This window comes from Anabas testudineus, chromosome 16, assembly GCF_900324465.2.
Source record: "Anabas testudineus chromosome 16, fAnaTes1.2, whole genome shotgun sequence".
Classification (NCBI taxonomy): Eukaryota; Metazoa; Chordata; class Actinopteri; order Anabantiformes; family Anabantidae; genus Anabas; species Anabas testudineus.
The window spans coordinates 20,060,156-20,080,965 of NC_046625.1; the positions used below are offsets into that span (position 1 = coordinate 20,060,156).

General features: G+C 45.1%; 1 protein-coding gene across 4 annotated transcripts; it reads right to left on the reverse strand.

Annotated features, from left to right (window-relative positions):
* Positions 1-201: 201 nt before the first annotated feature.
* Positions 202-20,464, reverse strand: klhl32 (kelch-like family member 32). Of its 4 annotated transcripts, none has more exons than XM_026373048.1 (11): positions 20,303-20,464; positions 19,078-19,199; positions 17,739-17,913; positions 13,753-13,860; positions 9,376-9,474; positions 7,331-7,546; positions 4,571-5,297; positions 4,322-4,380; positions 2,412-2,604; positions 1,210-1,304; positions 202-994 (listed from the first exon to the last, which is right to left on the reverse strand). In XM_026373048.1, the coding sequence occupies exons 2-11, from the start codon at positions 19,098-19,100 to the stop codon at positions 833-835; spliced, it is 1,857 nt and encodes a 618-aa protein (XP_026228833.1). In that variant the 5' UTR covers positions 19,101-19,199; positions 20,303-20,464; the 3' UTR covers positions 202-832. The 4 variants fall into 4 exon arrangements, with proteins under 4 accessions (XP_026228833.1, XP_026228832.1, XP_026228834.1 ...); XM_026373047.1 differs by having other exon boundaries at positions 17,739-17,919; XM_026373049.1 differs by lacking the exon at positions 19,078-19,199 and having other exon boundaries at positions 17,739-17,919.
* Between the last annotated feature and the right edge of the window lie 346 nt (positions 20,465-20,810).

The window sequence follows — 20,810 nt, forward strand, 5'->3', positions numbered from 1 at the left end:
CACTTTGGAGGCTACTCGGCGCATATTCTCTGAAGAATGATAATAACCAGGCATTCCTCAAACATTCTCAGGTCCTGAGCATAATAAAAATGTTGCACCCACTTACACAGGTAGGTTGATAAGATGCACACATACAGTACTGTAGTGTGACGCTGCTGCTGCTGCTGCTGCAGGAAAATTAAGTCTCTTTTTTTTATTTTATTTTTTTTAATCTTGTTCTAAGCTAAAAATGGATTCACTGATGAGCTGCAGCGTCAGGTGCTTGACACCTGTTAACCTGATCTGGAACTTAAACATACAGGCGAGTCAAAGAGGAAAACAGCTTGCATGATTTTTCAGGCCACCGTAGTGAAAACAGTAGTTTGATGGACTTGTTTTAAGTAGAAAAGGGAGTTTCTTTGCACTCATGGATAATTAAGCAATTCAGTCGTACCTGTTTACCACAAGTCACTTAATTGGTAATATGATTGGCATTTTGTTCCTGTATCTTTAGGGAATAATAATCCCCACAGAGTTAGTTTTTTTTTTTCTTTCTCGTCTTCTTAACTTGCTCTTGGTATCTTCACAAGACATCATGAATGGTGCCTCTGGTGTGTGTGGAAATACAACAGTGACTCTGTATTGTTGTGAAAGCTGCTTGTGTCTGAGTTGCCTAGAAGCTTGCAGAATAACATGGCTCTCAGAGATCAGGAGACTGGTGTTGTTATATTTGGGTCTCAAAGAAAAGTCCCTGTACATAGGTGGCAAGTTCCAGATCATTGATATGATCCATCGGTCACATTTGCGAATGCCGACAGTCCAGAGCTCAGTTGAGGTTTGGTTCAGCAGTGGATTAAACAGCACCTATCCGGTGATGAGGTACTTGTAGAGTCTGTAGGTTTGGGCAAGTGGAGTAAGGAGCAGGGAGGAAACAAGTTGCGATCCCATTAGAGGCAAATGGCAGTGTTGGCCCGTAGAAAACCTCCTCCCTCCCCTCTGAGCTCAGATCCAGCACCTGGAAGGACAACATTTAGACGGTGACGTATGCCTCTTTTCATATGTAGCAGAGTAGGTTCTAGCCATCTTAGCAGTGTGTCTGAAACAAGCTGGGCTGCTGTGGAAATCACACATTTCAGCTCCTTATATTCTTTATCTATCAAAGCACTTCACAATTTGTCCTCACTGTCCATCCCTTTCTCTGGTCGTCCTGACATAAGCCACATCTCTCACCTGAATGCATGCCAGAGGCTCGTTGGTCCAAATGGAATAACCTCCAACTACGTAGATCCTGTCATCGTGCACTGCTACTCCAGACTCGTTTTGACCTGAGGAGGACAAAGCCAACACAATGCTTCAATGTGCCAAGCAGAGAACAGACTGACTATATGACTTCCAAGTCCCCCGAGAGGCAGAGACAGATAAAATGAGAAAGATGGGGCAAGGGCAGGAGTGTATGGAAAGCTGACAATGAGCTCTGTGTCTCTTTCCTGTGACTTTGGCTCAAACTTTCAGAGATATAACAGGAGGAAGACGTCGAGGAACAAACGAGGAGAAATATGAAGAGGAATAGTTCAAGTCATGTGGACTTTAACATAAAGTAAGTTAACGTGACCACAACCCGGGAAGAGTGTGTCTCCAGTGCCTGAACTCCATCCCACCTCCACCAGCCAGCAGGCCATAGATGCACCATGCCCACAGGTTCAAAGTCCAGTCAGTTAGTGTACTACATAGTTTCATTATATATCACTCTGCTGCCCCCTCACCACCACCAGGAGGCATTATGTGTTCTGCTTTTATGTAATGAAAGGAGGAGAAGGCAGAGAGCTTCACTTAACGCTTTCTACACACCACATAAAACGTACAGTACTGTGGTCGTGATGAATTAACATAAAAGCTGCTGCCAACTTGCAGAATATAACACGCTGTTTAACACAGTGGAAACAGGGAGTCGCTCATTTCGTCTGCAGGTAGCAAACGGTGGCATTTTAATGCTTTTCACTGAAACCGTTCCGACTGCATCTGCATCTGAACCCCCCCCCCCAAAAAAAACACAAACAGTAAAGCTGTGAGCTAGAAAGTAAGAGTGTACTATGAGAGATTCTTTATTTTCTAGCTCACAGCTACGATACACAAATGGTTGTAGCTGCTTTAAAATACACAAGCTGAGGTGATGATTGACCTGTTGTCGCTGAATGTGGGTGAGATTTTATCAATACCCAGAAGTCATATGATGTGATGGCATCATATGCATTGTGATTGGTCAATTCCTGGGTGTAGACTGGCTTTCTAGCTCTTCTGTCTGTTGCTAGTTCTGATACTGTAATAAAATTATGTATCAGTTTTCTTTTCAACTCGTGTACAGGATGTCAAGCAACCATCTTAAGTGTGAATTTCTGTGTGCGCTTCATGTGTGGATCCTTCACTTTGCCCACCCGTGAGGAGGCTGAAGGAGCAGCGCGTCCACTGGTCCAGGTCCATGTTGTAGGAGTCGATGTGACGGACGAGGATGCGGTCGTTGTTGTAGTCCAGGTCGTTCCCACCCAGCACGTACAGCTGCCTCCGGACCGCCGCCATGACGTGGTAAACCCGCCTCTGCAACATGGGACTGCGGGCCAACCACTGGTCCTGAGGAAGAGGTGGAGGTTGGAGGAGGAGCGGGGGGTGAAGCAGAGAGAAAATGATGTGATACAGATGAGAAGGAGGTTAGATGTAGTGTGAGGAGGGAAGTAGGGAGTAACGGAGAGGGTGGGAAGGAAAGGATGAATAAGAAGATTAATATTTAAGCATACCCATGCATGGGTAATTGATGTATGCTCAGTGCTAGATAAATAACGTGACACTGGAGCTCTGGTTTGTACTAATGACTTCCCTCCCTATTTCTAATCATATGTTTCAGCCACTCCATTTTACACCAAGGATCCCTGCTCATTTCACTAAGTGTGTTGAAGCTTATTTTGTGTCAGCGTATGTGTGTGAGCGCTTGATTGAGGCAGAGAATGAGTGTGTGTGTGTGTGTGTGTGTGTGTGTGTGTGTGTGCGCGCGCGTGTGTGTCTGCTGGGAGCTGACGGGTGGCCATCTGTTGAGGGTAGAGTGGGTGGGGGTTGCTGTTTCTCTGGCAGGTGAATGTAGATTCGTGGTGAATACAAATGAGTCTCTCCCTCCTCTCTTTCACTCACTTCTTCGTTCCCTCACTTTCACGCTGACATGTACAAACACAGACCCATATGGATATGCTCCTTCCACATATACACACTGCATACCTCCATACTATATACAGCCTCACCAACATTCAGGTCTCTCTAGCAGCTGGCTTCTATACATACCCAAAGAGGAACTGCAGCTCGCTGCATGCCACTACAGTTGACTCGGTGTGAGGACTGCAAATGCTGAGTTTATTTATTTATTTACTTCATTAAAGGTGATCCATGATGCACTGAAGGGGTCACTAGCGCCAGTATTTCTATAAGACTGAGTTCTTTAAATAGTTCATCACAAATATGGATATGAATGCTGAATATATTCCAGAGTATATGTAGATGTAATATTGTAATTTGCCAGGTTGCCATTGGTTTTCATTAATTTCCATGTGGTGTGAAAATCAATTAGCAGACACTTGACACCTGCCAGTTGTGTAATCCTTCACAGTGAACATAAGGTCTGCATTAATGTTCTAAAAAAAACTCATTATTGTTGCACTTGGGAGACGGTTTCTTAAATGATGCATTGCATTCCTTTGCAGAAATCCCTCAATTCCGGCAAACACGAACGCACCTTCTGAATTGGTTTGTTACTGGTAAACAGGCCAAAATTACAAACGTGTTTCAGCCTGGACACTATAGCGTTTTATTGCTACACCCTCATTCAGACAAGCAAAGACCCCACTGAGAACGTCTAGCTGAGGTAACACACTTCATCCAGACAGTGAGAGAGGAACAATCTGTGATAGATTAAATCAAATTAAATAAATAAGCTGGACACAAAGCCACAATTTCACTTTCTTTTCGTTCTTTTTAGAATTTCTACCTAATCCATGTTAGGCTGTTTAGCCGCTGGATGTTCACCAGCTTCTCATTGACTAACTTTGCTTGGTGCTTGGTGCTGGACAGATGATATACAACGCACCTATCACATGTTTGACTGAAAACAGATGCCTGCTTCTGCTGGGAAGTGAGAGCGAACAAACAAAACGGTCAAATTGCTACACAAGTTATAAAGGCTATAATAATAACTACTGATTACAACAGCTAACAGCATGCTGGCAAATATGTGATACAGATAATTGACATATGAATTCCCACTAAAACAAAGGATGACCCCTCATCATTTCATAGCAGTTCATACCTGTTCTGGGTCATACACCATCAGGCGATTCTGGTACTGAGCTGTGTTTGTCACTCCACCTGGAACACAAAGGAACAACAGCCTGGGCTTTTATGTGAGTGTGAAAGATGCACGTGCAGAACATTGAAATATGCATGAAGAGCTGTGTCGTCGCTAAATGTCAGGGATGTGTCCAGTATGTGTTTAGTGAAGGTATAGGGAATGCATCTGAGGGAATGTGCGTGTCTCTTCTCTTTCACCAGCATGTACCTGAGACCCAGAGAAGGTTGTCAGCCACACAGCCAGCATGGCAGGACAGTGAGCGGTCAAAGGGTTGGACAAACATCCATTTGTTCCTCTTGGGACAGTAGCGCTCCACTGACGGCAGCACCTGCCTCAGCTCGTTCCTGCCCCCCACTGCATACAGGTACTGCCCGAGAGCTCCCAGGACAAAGTGTTCTCTGCAGGCCTTCATGGGGGCTATCTCAGTCCACCGATTGCCTCTGGGGTCGTACCTACAGGCAGACCTCACTGCACACGTCCTCCCGGTGGCATGCTCCACCTCACCACCCACAACGAACAGGAAGTTCCCCATTACGGCCACACAGTGGTGGCTGCGCCCCGTGGGCATGGGTGCCAGTTCGCTCCAGTTCGACCCCCCCGCGACACGCACGTGGTCCTGTGCAGCTGGGTTGAAGTACCGCAGCTCCCTGACTCTGCTCACCTCCCGCTTCCGCCCACCGACTATGTAGAGGGTGAGAGACTGGAAGCGGGGCCTGGTGCGGGCTGACTGGCGAAGAGGCTGAGCAAAGGTGGCGTGATGGTAGTCCAGGGCCTCGTCCACCAGGGCGGCAGCAGTAGGGCTGGATTGGACCAGAGGGTGGCTACGGGCAAGGTGGTGCAGGGTGGGGACGTCCATCAGGCCATAGCGGACATGCTGTAGAAGATCCTCAGTGTACTGGTATCTGCAGTCATGTTCCAGCCACAGAACCACCAACTAGAGGCAGAGAGAGAAAAGTAGAACAGTTATGAAATCACTCAGAGAGAAGATGGAAGGAGTCAAGGGTAGAAGGGGAAGAAAAGTGAAGAAAGAGACTTTAAGTCTGCGTGAAGGAGAATATCTAAGAACAGACGACAAGCAAACTTAATCATAATTATTTTTCTAGACACCTATGGGCTATTATGGCAAGGCTGAGGCAAGCTAGTGCTGCATCCACACACACACACACACACACACAAGCATTTATTAATCAGCAGCATTCAATATACAGACTGTAAATATCCACAGGCGGCCTCCTTTTGTTTAATGCAGGCAAACTGGGTTGCGGAGAAGGGATTTAATTGAACTTGAGAGCAGCGGAAGGTTATTTAGCTGGAACGAGGTGTGAATGTGGGCGAGATGACTGGAGATCACCGATACCATTATCAGGGAAACAAAGTGGTTTTTAACGTAATCTGTGCAGAGACTGAGAACGTAGCACGGCGCCATAAAGGCACGTTTCGTGGGGAACAAAGGTGAGTAGCAACAACAAGAATGGATGACAATGGACAACTCAAAATTCAACTGATCGCATGTGATGTGTGTGCAGCTACTTACTGTGTGCATTATCTCAGCTCTTCAAACAAAACTGCCTCTCCTTTCAACATCTGAAGGTGTGAATATGCAACAAACATACAAGTCAGGATTGTCTTTTTCTGCTATCTGTGCCACTCTCCTGTCTCTACCTCCCTTTTTCTATCGCTCAACCCAACCCCTCTCCTCCTCATAGCTCTGAAGTGACAGTGTGTCTGTGTGTGTGTGTGTGTGTGTGTGCGCGCGAGCTCTATGGCAGCTGACTGTGAAGGTCACACGGCATCACACAACTTCCTCGGGGCACAGAATAAATCAACTCCTTCTCCCTCCTTCTCCCTCCGCGCTGAAAGAGAAAGTGCAGGAAAGAGCGTATGTGTGTGTCTGCGTGTGTGTGTGTGTGTGTGTGAGTGAAAAGGAGAGAGCGAGGGGAAGCGATAGCGAGGAGGGAGGTACGGGGAGGGGGAAGCTACAAAAAGGCAGAGCAAAGGATGGCAAGAAAGAAGAGTGAGAAAAGGGGGGAAAAAGAAAAACAAAGCCAGAGAAAATGTGATTTCCAGAGCGTGAGAAACTTTGAGTGACGATGATTGACGGCCAAGCTATATCGGTCTGGTATTGGCGGGCACAAACCCCCCACCCTTTTGGACGGTGGCCCCCGCTTGCTGTTCGCTTCCGTCTGATGCCCAAATTAACCTTCTAGGCGAAGTGAAGGAGGCCCAAAGCAGCCTAATCAGAGGCTGATTATGGCGGCGGCGGCTGGCTAAAGGGTCAGGGTAATTGTGCCATCAGAGGCCTGATTGTTTTCAATCAGACGGGCGGCCGAGTGACAGCTGGGGGATTGGGGCCCTGATGGAGCCGCGGTGGGCCTAATCAGAGACGAGAAGAGGAGAAAGACAGAGAGGTGGGGAGGGAGAGGGTGAGGTGGAGGTTGGGGGCGGTTGATTGGTGCAAATGAACAGTCAAAACGGCAAGTCCCCATCCTGCACTGCCGCCTCACTCCACAATGCTGGCACTTCATCAGGATCGGACGCGCACGCAATCTGGACACGGACCGTACGTGCACGTGTGTGGTGAGCGCATCACACGCGTGCACGTACGGTCAGAAACAGTCATTCCTACTGCATATCCTCCTCAGTGATGTAAACAACCAGTGGGATGAGCATGGCAGTTTAATATGTTGTTTAATGTGTTGTTCCACGCAGTTCTATGGTGTGTGTGTGTGTGTGTGTGTGTGTGTGTGTGTGTGTGTGTGTGTGTTTGAGAGAGTGTGTGCGTGTGTGTGAAGAGTTAAGTGCCAAGATCCAATTTACAAGCAGAGGTAATTATTTCTCACTTTATTTTTATTCAAAACATTACCTTAACACTAAACTTTAACACCTTAATCCTGCACCTCTTCATACCTGTGGTTGTAAGGAAAACCTGTGACTACACCCACACTGGCACACACACTTTTCCAGTACCTTCCATATTTCCTCCTCGCTCAGAGAGGTGAGACGGTCGCTCTTCAGCACCTCCCTGAGGAGGCGGTAGGGCAGCTGCAGGGCCTCATCCTGCCGGTTCTGGCTCAGCTCAGACAGATGCTCCACCAGGAAGCCCACCACGGCCTCCTCTAGGGAGGGGAGGTGGAACAGGTCGGCCACGCGGTACAGCTCCAAGTAGTTTACACTGCTCAGCTCCTGAAGAAGGAATAAATGAACATATAGATGAATGCACAGCTTCGCCTTTGTCATGTGGGAAAAGGCTTGAGAAGCAGGTGACGGTTCAAGTGTGGTTAAAATACATCACAGTAAGTGATGACGACAAACCTGGCACCAGCAGCTACCACTCCGTCCCCCCCACCTCCAAATTTTGACAGACCCAGGTCAGATTCTATTAGTTGTGTCTTTGTGTGAGGAAAAATCACCAAACAGGTTGATTTCAAGTGTTTTTGAAATTAATTTAAAACTACTAGTCAGAGTTACACAGTTAAGCGACATAGTTGCTTAACTATGATTTTCCTGTGACAGTTAAAGGACATTACAACATTACAGATGCCGAGTGTGGAGACAGACAGGGAAAATGCACAAATGGAAGAAAAATAAGGTCTGACTGCTGGAATAAGACTGCCATCTGCTGGCTGAACATTAGCACATGCACTACAGTACAATCACTTGCCATTGTGGTACATACTTTTACCTTTACAGGGGAATTCACTATATTTCATCACTACTGCTAGTTCACAAAGAAATCGACGTAATGTATTTTATTTTGAAATGTCTTAACCATTAAATTTTTAACAACAAATAAAACGATGATGAACATTATACAAATAACACTAGCAACAAACATTTCAGTTCTACACACAGCACGTGTACTGTGCCTTTAAAAAAAATTCAATATTCAATTAACTGATTTCTGTAAATCAATCTGCATCAGACTGGATGGTCCTGACTACCTGATATTTTTGATTTTGTAAAGCTAGCGTGTATTGGTGAATCAATGTTATTGGTCTTGACATCACGTACTCTAACCAAACAGCAAATATATCAGTCAGCTGATTTGACTTGGGTTGAGCAGAACCAAGCATGTTAATGAGATGAATGAACAGAAAAGGCTTAAGATTTATTCAGGACTCTGCTGTTTTGCTAATAGGAAATATGGACTAGCCAATACAAACCAAAAGGATCTTGCAACCACCAGATGGCACATTATAGCTAAGTTGATTATTGTAACTGGAGGGACTCTCATGGTGGAATACAGAGTTAAGATGTGACTATCTGGTGGCAGAGATCTCAGGATGAAATGAGACCTGTGCATTTTGAAACCACAGAATAAGGCATTGATTAGAACAGACACAGCATCAAAAACCTCAGAACGATTTATTTTCTTCAACAGCCTCAACCTGGTTTATCTTTATCCGCAGCAGCTTCTAGCTGCATTCCCTAAGGATAGAAGGCTGACTTTACTAGATCCATCTTGATAAAATACACGAAATAAGCAGCAGTGTGTCCTAGTTCCTAGAGACAACTGGACTCGGGCACCTTAGCTGACAAGTACTCTGAAGTGTCCAGAAGTGGCACACTGAATCTGCCTTTAACCTCACTGTGGAAGAGGACAAACCATTAACAGAGGTTTATTATATGAATTTGCTTTGATGAACTCGGCAGTAATGCTGTGTTAATGTTCTAACACCAGCCTGGTGTTGGTAGACTTCATTACTAGTAACAACATCCACGTCAACATTTGGTCATCATTAAGTGACAAGTGTCAAATCGTATAAGAAATATAAAAAATGTGTCAAATCTACCTTCACGTCCCATTTGTACATTTCATTGCTGGTCCCTGCAGCCACCAAATCGACTCGCTGTTCCCGAGTGAACACACCTCTAAAAGTCTGATGATATTACACAGCTGTCAATAACCTGATGTTGACGCTGTAGTGTGACGTGGTTATTCCTTGAATTCGTCCCCCTGCTCAGCTGCGTGCTGTGTGTGTGTGTGTGTGTGTGTGTGTGTGTGTGTGTACCTGGATGAGGTAGTGGGAGCAGAGGTTGAGGAGCTCCAGCAGCTGAAGGTGGCTGCCTGCAGACAGGACGTCCTGGATCACCGCCGGCTCCAACAGAATCTGGCCAGAGGTAAACAAGGTCATCATTTATTTTGTTTGCTGAATTTCACCCTCACTGCTGTTAAACTAAACTGTTGGTAGTTTTCAGGCTTTGATTTTTAATCTAGCATTACCTTGGAATTTAGAGCTTCAATCAATTTATTGATCAGATGAAACTGAATAGAAACAGCACGTTATTTAGCATGTTTGTTTGTCACTGTCAAATGAACCCTACGTACACCTTGGTTTTTTTGGGAGCAGGTCTACAGCACATCATGATACATTTATCTCTATCCAGTTAAGCCCTCTACTCTCTGTTTTCCTTCAATCATCATTCCTTTTCTCATGCCTTTCTCTAAAATGGCTATTAAATCATGTTTTGCAGGCGATGTTCACGTTCATCAGCCAAAAGTAATGTTTTTATTTTTAATCTTATTAAATGCCGAACTGGCACTTTTGTGTTACACACAATAGAAGTTCTTACTGCAATCCCTTTCATATTGAAGAGATGTGATCAAAGTAACTCTTAAGATGAGGATTGTATTCTTTTCTACCAAGTGACAAACCAGATAATTGAGAAGCAAAACTAATATAATAACTATGACAATAGTAGCTCAGAGGAGATGAGACTGGAAGCAAAAGTAGCGTACAAAACTATGGAGTGCTGGAGCCAGCTGGGATAGGCTGCAGCACTGTGACCCTTGAGACAAGAGGGTAAGAAAACGGATGGATGGATGGATGGTAGGTAAAAATTTAAGTCATATCATATCTAACATGTACACGGCCAAACAAACTGTGTCTCCAGAGAAAAGAAGAAAATCTTCAGGTTAAGATCACAATATCAGTGCAGAGTGGTCACCAGCTGTGGCCGGACAGTCCAGTGGTTGTTTGTCCACCTCAATAAAAAGTGAAGCAGACAGCATCCTACTGGTGAATCAGGTAATAGCTACAAGACGGCACACATGGTAGAAGTTAACAAACCCAAAACTCAAGTAACTTGTAACTGGAAATACCTAATAAAATACCTCACTACAATTAGAAGTACCACTTTCCTATAACACTATGACATACAAAGCACAACAGTACAAGGACTCAAGGATTATGTCAATGATGTCAGCATAATACATTTTAGCATATGTTTGTCTTTTATAGAGATTGTGCTACAACACATCTTCAGTGAAGTCAAAGGTTCCACAGGGCTGTCCAGCCACAGCTGATGACCACTCTGCTGTTAGAGACCTGGTACTTTTTGGGTGGAAATCACTGTGTAATTGTAAGGTAAGAGGCACCTCAACATTTTGCAGCTCATATTTGTAATATAATTACCACAATATTAGTAGTGTTTGGTGGAAATTGCTGTGTATTTGTAAGGAAACTGTCATGATTAGGGTGTAATTAGTACAGTGTTAGAAAATTAGTTTGGTAGAAATGTGATACTAGTAAATAGCAAATGTGATTGTTTTCAGATAGTAAATTGGTGGAAATAATGTTTATAGTACACACATTTTCAGGTAATTTCACAAAAATCTCAAACTTTATTATTATCACCTGTGCTAATTTTCTATCCCCATTTCTCTTTTTTTTTCATTTATAGCTGGTGATATGACTCATTTTTGTATCAAATCTCTGAATAGTCTATCTGCTTGTGTATTCAAGGTTATTTTGAAATGTTATAAACAGCAGAATAGACACAGGGAAAAGGGAGGGCGACAGATTGCACAGCACAACAAAAACTGTTCTATCAATGTGCTTGATTCAACATTATCATCCTGACAGCGGCAACATGTTCAGGCAATTATTACAGCGGTGATTCTGCCAAAATGCTTCCTGGTGAGCTGAGTAAACAGCAGCTGAAATGATCTTCTGTTTTCTCCATATTACCCACCCATATGCAACACCAAGCTCTGTAACACAGCCAACACATATTCTTAGGCTTTAAGGAGCAAAGCCAGGCACAGGAGTGTGTTCTGGGTGGACGATAAACTGCCCTGCTTTGTACCTATTCTCAGCAAACTACCAGGACTACATGAAGTTAAATACGCCATTAGTCTCTGGAACGATAACGCAATCAGGCTAAACACGCATCACGTAATCATGTAACCTCTCACACAGTGGACTCACCTGCTTCAAACGAAATTCAGTTTGGTTTTAAAAGGCTGGGACAAACCTTTGATAATCCACTCTGCAGGACTGCCCTACATAGCCACAGAGCCGTGACTGCATCACTATTGAAAGTGAGAAAAATGACTTCATCTCCTTCGCCTCTCACTACTGATACAGCAGTGGGCTGAACATAGTTTAGCCGCACTCCGGGGTATCATTCTGGCTAAAGCCTGCTCATTATTTATCATTTCTGAAAACAGAAAAAGCTGACTACCTGCTTTAACGCATATAAAAACACCCACCTACCACTCCAGTGTTCATGTAAACAATTCAATTAAAATCATCCGGTCATTTGTTTAGATGACACAGAATAAATTCTTCTTCTTCTCTGCAATTAGCCGCATGTGCACATTCCAATTTATCACAGTGTGATTTCCTGCCAGGCACGGGCAGATGTCCAGCTAACCATCAAGCCAATCCATGGGCTTCCATAAGCTTTCTGTATTAAGATGGAAAGCAGCGGTGAGTGGTTGTTTGCCTCAGGATGCACCGAGACTGAGGAAGAACAGAGCGTCACTGCTACCTTTAATGAGTGAACACAAGCAAATACAACTAACTTCTGCTTTTCTTCTTTGGTTCAGTCAAGGGCAGCAGCAGCAGCAATGAAAGCAACTCAAAATAATAACAGCTAATACGTGAATGCTTTTTTGCAGCGTGCTCCCCTCTCAGCTCCAGAGGCCCACTCCAGCCGGAGCATCTCAACCTCACCCAGCAGAAGGCAATTTTGAACAGTGTGGGAGTACAGTGAGCTTTTCCATAAACTGACATTTATTGCAATTGCTACTTGTGAGTTTTATACCTGGAGGAGAAGACAGAGTCAGGAGATACTTGTACGACTAGATTATACTTTAGATGTCTTCTACCCATGATCTGAGTTATGTAATAGTCCACACTTTTGGCTCGGCAAAAAACAGAAGGCTTATTGTCTGAGAAACTTCATGATGGGAGTAACTCAACCAAAACACTGCTGTTCCTCATGCTCAGATGTCTGCTTCCATCATCAGTTAGCTGAGTTACTGTGAGAGCATCCAGAGTGAGAGCATCCTGTGGCAGTATGTCCGTTCCCTCACCCTGCCACCCTCTGACATGTGGCTGAAGGATTTTAGTAGGTCATTATTTACGGTGTGGGGATAAGCATATTGCCCTCATCTCATCTGCTATCATCTTCTCTGGGCAGACAGGAGCTGAGCCAACCAAAGCAGGGCGGCTTGTAAGCCTGCTGTTGACCCACTTACTCTGCCTAACCAATGCACTCATGCTCATTTCCACTGTGGAAATAGAATTAGAAGTAATCACAAAGTTCCTGACCTCGCAGCACACAATCTTCTCGGGTTCTTACCGGGCCAAGTGCTGTTGGCAATAAAAATGTCAAGGTGGATTATTAGAAATGATCACACACATACTTTTTGTTTATGGGGTGGGAAGGCAAACATACTGCCCTCCCTAACATTACTATTACATATTGTAAATCTAATACGACACCTGGATAACACTATATCAAAGTGAGCGTGTTTACATGCACAACTAACCTGGTCACAGCAAGTTCGCTTATCAAGCAAGCCTCAAGCCTATGGGATTGGAAAAACTGATTTCTCCAGGTAGATGTCTCACAGAGAACTCAGATGTCTCTGCCACTGATGTTTTTTTTTTGTTGTAAATTCATGAAAAACACTGTCTCTGTTAGCTTGCCTCACAGCTCTAAGTCATGTGCATGGGTGAAGGTAATGAGTGGGTGCTTCTGGGACACTGGAACCCACTTTACCTTGCAGAGTGCCCACCTGATGACCCTGGAGACCTGCCTCCACATGTAGGGAAAAGTTTGTCATACCAAAAGAGCTGCTAATTAACCTATGGATATGGGGGATAGACCACTGAGGGGCTCATGGCTACCATTAACACATGAGATCGGTTTAGAGACATTCACTCAAAAGTACTTCAGGTAATTCAGAACACCATTTCATGTTATTCATACACATTTGAAAAATTTGCTTATATTTTTTTTTGAGCACCTCTAATTCTAAGAGTCTGTTTAGTTGCAGTATTACTTTTCCTTACAGAGATTCTGCAGTTGATGTTTCAGTAGACATCTCCCTTACCTTGGTCTTTTCAGCTCTGCAGGCTGTTGCTCATGCTCACCTGTCCAGTGTAGGCGAAGTCCAGAGCATGCTTCAGTCCAACGCTGGTCACTCCTTGCAGAGTCACTTCATCAGCTTCACTTTCCACCATGCACAAGCTAAACATAGCCTGATGACACAAAACACATTGGTCAGCTGTGGGAACACCACAGCACGTACATTTTATCTGGCAATTTCTGTCTTTGGTTGAAATATAACTGAGCCAAAGCAATGGGACAGTAGAATAATGTATGTCCATTAGCCATGGGTACTAACAGTAAAATCGTATTATATCTGGAAGTTGCTACAGCATCAAATCAGTTTTGTGTGTGTATATGCTGAAAAAACAGCCTCATAGTTAATCAAAACCTGCCAGACACAACATCCTAGAGCCCGTCAGCATTGATTTTATTGATTTGCCTACCTCTGCCCTAGAGGTCAGCAGGAATAAATAGCACAATCGGTACTTTCTGTTATACGGCCTCTCTGTCTTCCTCTCCTTGTCTCGTGCACACACCTATACACAGTCACGCGGGTTCACATCACACTCCATGTGAAATCAAAGCAGCGAATGCAGCGTCTGCAGTCTGGTCGTGCTGTGTGTGAGTCCGGCTCACTGCTCACTAATCAAAGCTATTGACTGGTGTCACACCATGAGGGAATGGAGGAGCCATTGATCAAGGTCAACCAGCAGAGGAGGGGAAGAGTGAGAGGATGGGGGTGATGGGTCAAATGTTGCCACCACTTAGATCATCACTTAGATCACCTCCCCTACCTTCTTCTTCTTCTGCCTTTCTTAGTTATGTGGGGCAGCATGGTTATGATTCTACTTTATATATAGGGACTGTAATGTGACAAACAGATATCATGAATTCCTTTTAAAAACTAAGTGAAGACTATTTATTTCCCTGCTTGCTGATATAGATCTAGCTAACTTGCTATTTCACATATCTTTTAAATCACAGTAGCAGTCTGTAGCACAGTCACTCTGCACCATCCCCACTCAGAGAACGGTGGATAACTACATTATAAGCCTGGAAGGCCCTCAGGCTGGCCAGCTCCAAAGCGTAGCATCTCTTTCTGTCATGAAAACAACATTCCTCCCAAACCTCATCCCTGATTCATAGCGCACATGAACTTTAACCAGGCGCCATCCTCCTCTGATGGCCAGTCTTCCCTCCGGATTGTGAGGGTGATGTGTGAGACAGGGTCGACTTGAGGCCATGCTGAGCTCTAACTTCTCTCCTCAGTGTTGAGCCTTGTTGATTCACCACTGCACTAATTAAAAATCTGCTGGTCCAATGAACACACAGGGACCTGTGGCTAAGCTTGGGGTGTGATGGTGGCTGAGCTTTGGTCAGTGTGTGCCTGAGTGTAAGACACAGAAGGTTGGATAAAGACAGGCAGAGATTATAAAGCAGAGGGTAGTGTTAGTGATGGAGAAGCTACGCTTTGCAGAGGGCTGAGGACACCCTGAGAGTGTTCGCAGAGCTTTTTGCCTTCAGCATGAATGTTTCTGACCTTGTTGGAGGAGCTGAGGGAGCGCTGGTGTTGATGGATAGATCCTCTGACTTGGGCCACAGAGCCCGGCTCACTGCAGTCTTTTCACATGATGCTGCAGTGCCGCAGTTAGCCTGACCTGACAGCAACATTTCTATGTGTTTGCTTGGGGTTATCTTACCAGAGAAAACTCTTGACTCCCTCACGCATCCACTAAAATATTACAGCATTAAGAGAGATTGTTTTTATGTCTGAGTGAAACGTTACTGCCTGTCTAATGGCCTGTGGCCGTACTTACAGGCAGGCGAGTCACAGAAGTGGTGATGTTTTACACAGACACTTTTGGTAATAAAATAATTCCTAAGGCTCGACTGCTAGGGATGAAGACCAGTGCTAATACCAGGAGTTTTTGGTCTCAAAGTGCCATCTGTTGGAATTTAAATCCAACCCTCATCCTGCCAATAAGTGAGCAACGTTTACAAGAATTTAGTAGTTAACAGAATTGTATTGCTGCTGTTCATTTATTGTTTAGAAAAACCAGTGAAACCACATCAAGTGAATGCTGGTCCTTCTTCTCGTCTGGAGCAGAGAAACCAGAGAGTCGCATGGGAAAAAACAGTGCTGTGCGTCTGACATGTACAGTATAAAGTATCCATGAGTGATCACTTAAGAAGTTCTCTGTTATTTGTTGATTTCAATAAAGAGTTCTAACACATGCGTCAACTTCTTTTAGTGTATTCTAGTGTATACAGTATATTCCAGGATTATTGTGTGGGTTACATTCACTTCATGTCTTTCTTTACATTTTTTACCTGTTGCTTTTTGTTGACTTTTATTCTTTTTTGAATAAAATCTTCTTATGAAATCAAGCTCCAGTATAAAAACAGGCACAGAGAACTTAACTAAAAAACGAAATACTGTACGATCTATCTTGAAATCCTGTGCAGTCCTGCACAGCACAGGTTGGACATACAACATAGAGAATATTTATTAGAGATAATAATAGCTTTTGATGCGAGGTCTGTCCTGGCTGCAGGGCTAAGAGACATTTCTCTGCATGACAAAGAAGGCAAGGAGAGTCCTAGTGTGTGTTTGTAGTGTGTGTTTGTATATGTGGGCGCTGTCGCTGAGGGTGCTGTGTGATGCTGGTGTGACTGATTTGGCCACGTCTCCCAGAGCTGTCCATACGTCTTAGTAATGTGACAGCATTGGAAGAGGCAGGTGACACATTCAGGACAAGTTCCAGGTAAACAACTCATGCTTGGCCAGGTATTTCATTACAATCACTCATGTCTGCTGGGCTAGATAATGTGTTATAATCACCGCTACATGTGCACGCGGGTGTTTGTCCGTCTGAGTGTGAAAGAAAGAGGCGCAGAGACAGAGAACACAGTAGCTATTCACAACACAAGGCACAGTCATCTCTGCAGTAAATGAACTAAATGAAACCCCGCAGTAGAGTCAGATGACAAACTGAAGATAATGTTATTATGGCCTGACAGAGGACCAGTGGAGCAGACTGAGCTGCCTTGCTTACTGTAGCAGGCAGATCTAATAATCCAAGGGCAGCAACAGTGTTGCTCAGCTCAGCTGGGACTTGAAAGAGCAGCATTTAAAAATGGAGCCCAAGAACAAATGGAGAACAAAAGTGAAGAGGATGAACAAAAGGAAGAGAGGAGTGTGACTCGCCCACCCTCAACTCTCAGCAGAGAGAAGTAGAAATAACGTACACATCGGTACACACACAGTCACACACCGGTGGAATAATCCCTGGGCAACTTGGACATATTTAATCTGCCTCTCATTTTCAAGAGGGATTAATTTCTACTTTCTAATCTGCTCAGTGTCTCTAAATCAAATCTCATCAGCGCACTTTTCCCTGTGCAGCCCGTCTTAGCAAGCCTCGTGTGTAGCCGTTGGACAGCGTGAGTCTACCTAAAGCTACCTCTGACGCTTACCTAGACTCACACTGAATCCTCAGCAAGAGGCCGCACTAAAGAAAACACTGGGGCTGGATCCATGGCTGGATGATGATCAGCAGTAGCACCATTCATTTAGTCGGAAGCTGTGAGCTGCGCATGTCAACAGGAGCTTTTTTCATTTGTATTGTTGGCAGCACAACAGGATCATCTGAAACAGCATTTAGACCTTTGTGGGACCCTTTAACCCTCCATTAATAATCTGTGCTGATAGCGGGAACAGCAGAAGAGTGAGACAGGTTGTGTGGCAGTTTTAACAATCTACTGTCCCTGAAGATGATTACGTAACACATAATTGTCACCTCTGTTACATCAGCAAAGGGCTACACTGCCTGACTGATACCTGCTTTTTATAGCATAACAAATATCAGCCTCATAATGCAATGATTTGTCTGACCGTTGAATATACAACTCAGGGGGAGGTGTATGTTTAACAAACACACATATTTTTCACCTGATAATGCTCATTTGAAAAACTTACAGTAGACAGATGTTCAAGAAACATCCAGTAATATGGTCCACAACTTACCCTGAAGTAATCACTGCATGCTGCAAGGACAGCTTTGTGGGCGTGGAATTTCTGCTCACCGGCCACCAGGGTGACGTCACACAGCAGACCGTCCTTCCTCTGCTGGTTGAGGGCGGAGAGGACCGAGTCCTGGTGGGACTTTGACTGGCAGAGCCTCTGTCCTGTCAGCATCTCCCTGCAGCTACACAAGCAGAGGACATGTAGTGGAAGTGGACGTGGACTACGTGGGTTAGATGAAGATCTATTATCACGTTAGTCACACACTGAAAACATCTACTACTTGGAGATTAGTGAAGACTCTCAGTCTTCCAGGTCACAGCATTCCCAAAAGTGCTATTCGCAAAAGGATCTCTACTGCTACTACTACAACCTGCTGCTACTGTGCCTATTACATTCCTTATAGTCACATAAGACAAATACACTGACTACCCAACATACTGTATCTGACTGGTGGACTGTATTCTGTGGACCCACACAACAGCAAATATCCCCTGTCTGCTTGTACCCATTCGTCAGCAGCACCATCCAAATCCATCTCAGTCCACTTACAGTCCCGGCAGTCACTCTAAATGCTGCTGTCCGCCACGAGGCTTGCTCTGTCACCTTCATGGCAGCAGGGTGTAAGACAGAGGAAATAATGGGTGGCATTGCTGTGCCTGTGTGTGCAAGTGACTAGAGGTAGGATGACTGATGAGTCAGGTTTGTTTGGTAAGTGGACTCTGCTGGAGGAAGAGCCGAGGGAGAAAAGCTCCTCCTCCTGAAAGTGCCTTGCCTGGATGAGAGGAAAGAGAAATTCCAGCATTTGACAATCCAGAGAGGGAGAGGGGGAACAGGAGATTTGAGGAGGGATCGAATGACTTAGTGCGACATAAATTGTCCTGCACCTTCAACCCCTTAGAAACTGAAAACAATTTCCAATAAAGACACTAAACGAAAGTAGTTTAATATCAGTAGGAAGGATAACGAGGGCTAATGAATGGGCTTGAGGATGAAAGCCACAGGTAGTCTGTACTGACAGCACTGAGAGAAAACGAATGCATGCTGACAATAACCAATACTGCTTCCTCTTCTAGGTGGGTTTGCCCTTGTCTAACCTCCACTACATCAACACACTACATAACAATGTCTGCTTTTAGAGAATGCTAGCTGAGCCTGCACACTGCATATTGATCTTCCTCAGGTTAAAATAAAGCAAGTGGCTCCTTGCCAACATTCCCTGAAATGCTTAAGTGCGTATACTGTACGTTAAAACTCCTACTTAAGGATTTTTTTTGTTTGTGCCATTAGGCTTGAGCATAAACCACATTTGCAGTGTTATTAGGAGAATCAGGCCACGTACCTAAGGCTGGGTTCAGAAGGCATTCCCCTGGACAAAGAAATAGGGGATGGCGGTGGAGGTTGAGAGGAAGTGCTATGTAGCTCCTGAGGACTGTAGTCTCCTCACTGGGCACATGCATCAGCCTGATAGGACAGAACAACATGTCAGCTTCACTCAGTCCATCCACCAGACCCAGTCGCACTGTGGCATGCTCTCGTGCACACGTGTGAAAGGATGCAACTGCGGATCACACCTAATCCTGAAGTCCCCCCACCCCCCTCTTTCCAGCTACACTGATGTTGCCTTTGACAGTTCTTCTAGCTGTCCTCCGAAGGCCTTTTCATGTAAAGCACAGGCACTGTGACAGCTGCAGGCGGCTAGACTTCAGAGGAGGCGGGGGAAAACAAGCTCAGCACTTCTCAAAACAAGCTGGGAGTCCAAATTACACCAAGTCCTTCTGGTGTAGCTACAACCTTGACATAATGTGCTACACACCTGAATATGATATCCCACTGTCTCCTGTGAGATAATCCCGACACGCACAGGAGAGAAACAGAGGTCAGCGCAGATGCACCGTGAAATCCAAGCTGCTCTGAATACTCTTAGTGAAACATTAGTCACTCCCTGTACAATAAGCTGTCCCACGTCTCCTGTGGCTGTTCCACAGAAGCAAACCTGTGTGTTTACCTTAAGTGTAGCTGGGATGGCCTATAATGAGCTCCCATCCTTTTTATTTTCCTCAGAAAAGATTACAGTTCTGGTGGTGTCCACAATTGAGCCATTGTTCTCTGCAAAACACTGTAATCTCGTGACTGAAAACAACCACAGTGGTCCATGTCTTTTACGCACGAGAAACAATGGGATTTACACTCGTGCAGCGCCCAGGCAACTGAGCTGTGGAGTAGGAGGAAAGGTTTGGGTTGCCAGATAAGCAGACACCATTAGTGCATTAACTGGTACTTTTCAGAAGCTCCCAGCTGTCAAAGGGTCTCCTAGCAACAGGCCAGCGCCTCGGTCCACAGACTGTGCGGATGGAGCAGAGAATATATTTTTTTATTTTCTCCCCCGTACGAGCAGACTAATCCTGTTGCATCCATCACAGAGCGCGCGCACACACGCACACACACACACACACACACGCACACACACACACACATACACAATCCACACCAAACACCTCTCGGCATTGCAGGAATTTCACTGTATTCGGCAGCCTGTTCTCAAAACGCACCACCAGATCACGCACCTCATATGAATGGGTTACTCGTCAGCCCCGTCCCCCGCTCGGCGGCACATCCGTTACAAACGTCATCTGGTGTCCGAGGCTGAGCTCTTCTACAGGCGAGGGAGAGAGAGGGAGGCAGCGCGCAGCGGCGGAGAGATGCGCACGGTTATCATGGACACTTTCTCGGTTCCACTGTAGCACCTAGATTGTCACATTGTAGCACCGCCTCTCTACGGCGGTCACATGCACACGCATGTAGGTGTGTGTGTGTGTGTGGGGGGGGGGGGGGGGGGGGGGGTAGCGCCCCCTCGTGGATAATCGGGGAACTGAGCTTTACATACGGTACAGTGTGACAGGCGCCTGCAGAGACACCAGGGGTCCTCGAAGGATTACCATGGTGTGCACAGCCACAGTATAAACAGGACTGTGACTACTGCAATTCAACACCTTGCTGCTCAACTCATGGTTGACTAATACCCTTTATTTCCATATTATAACCATATTATTGTTTTGCAGCCTGTATTTTCCA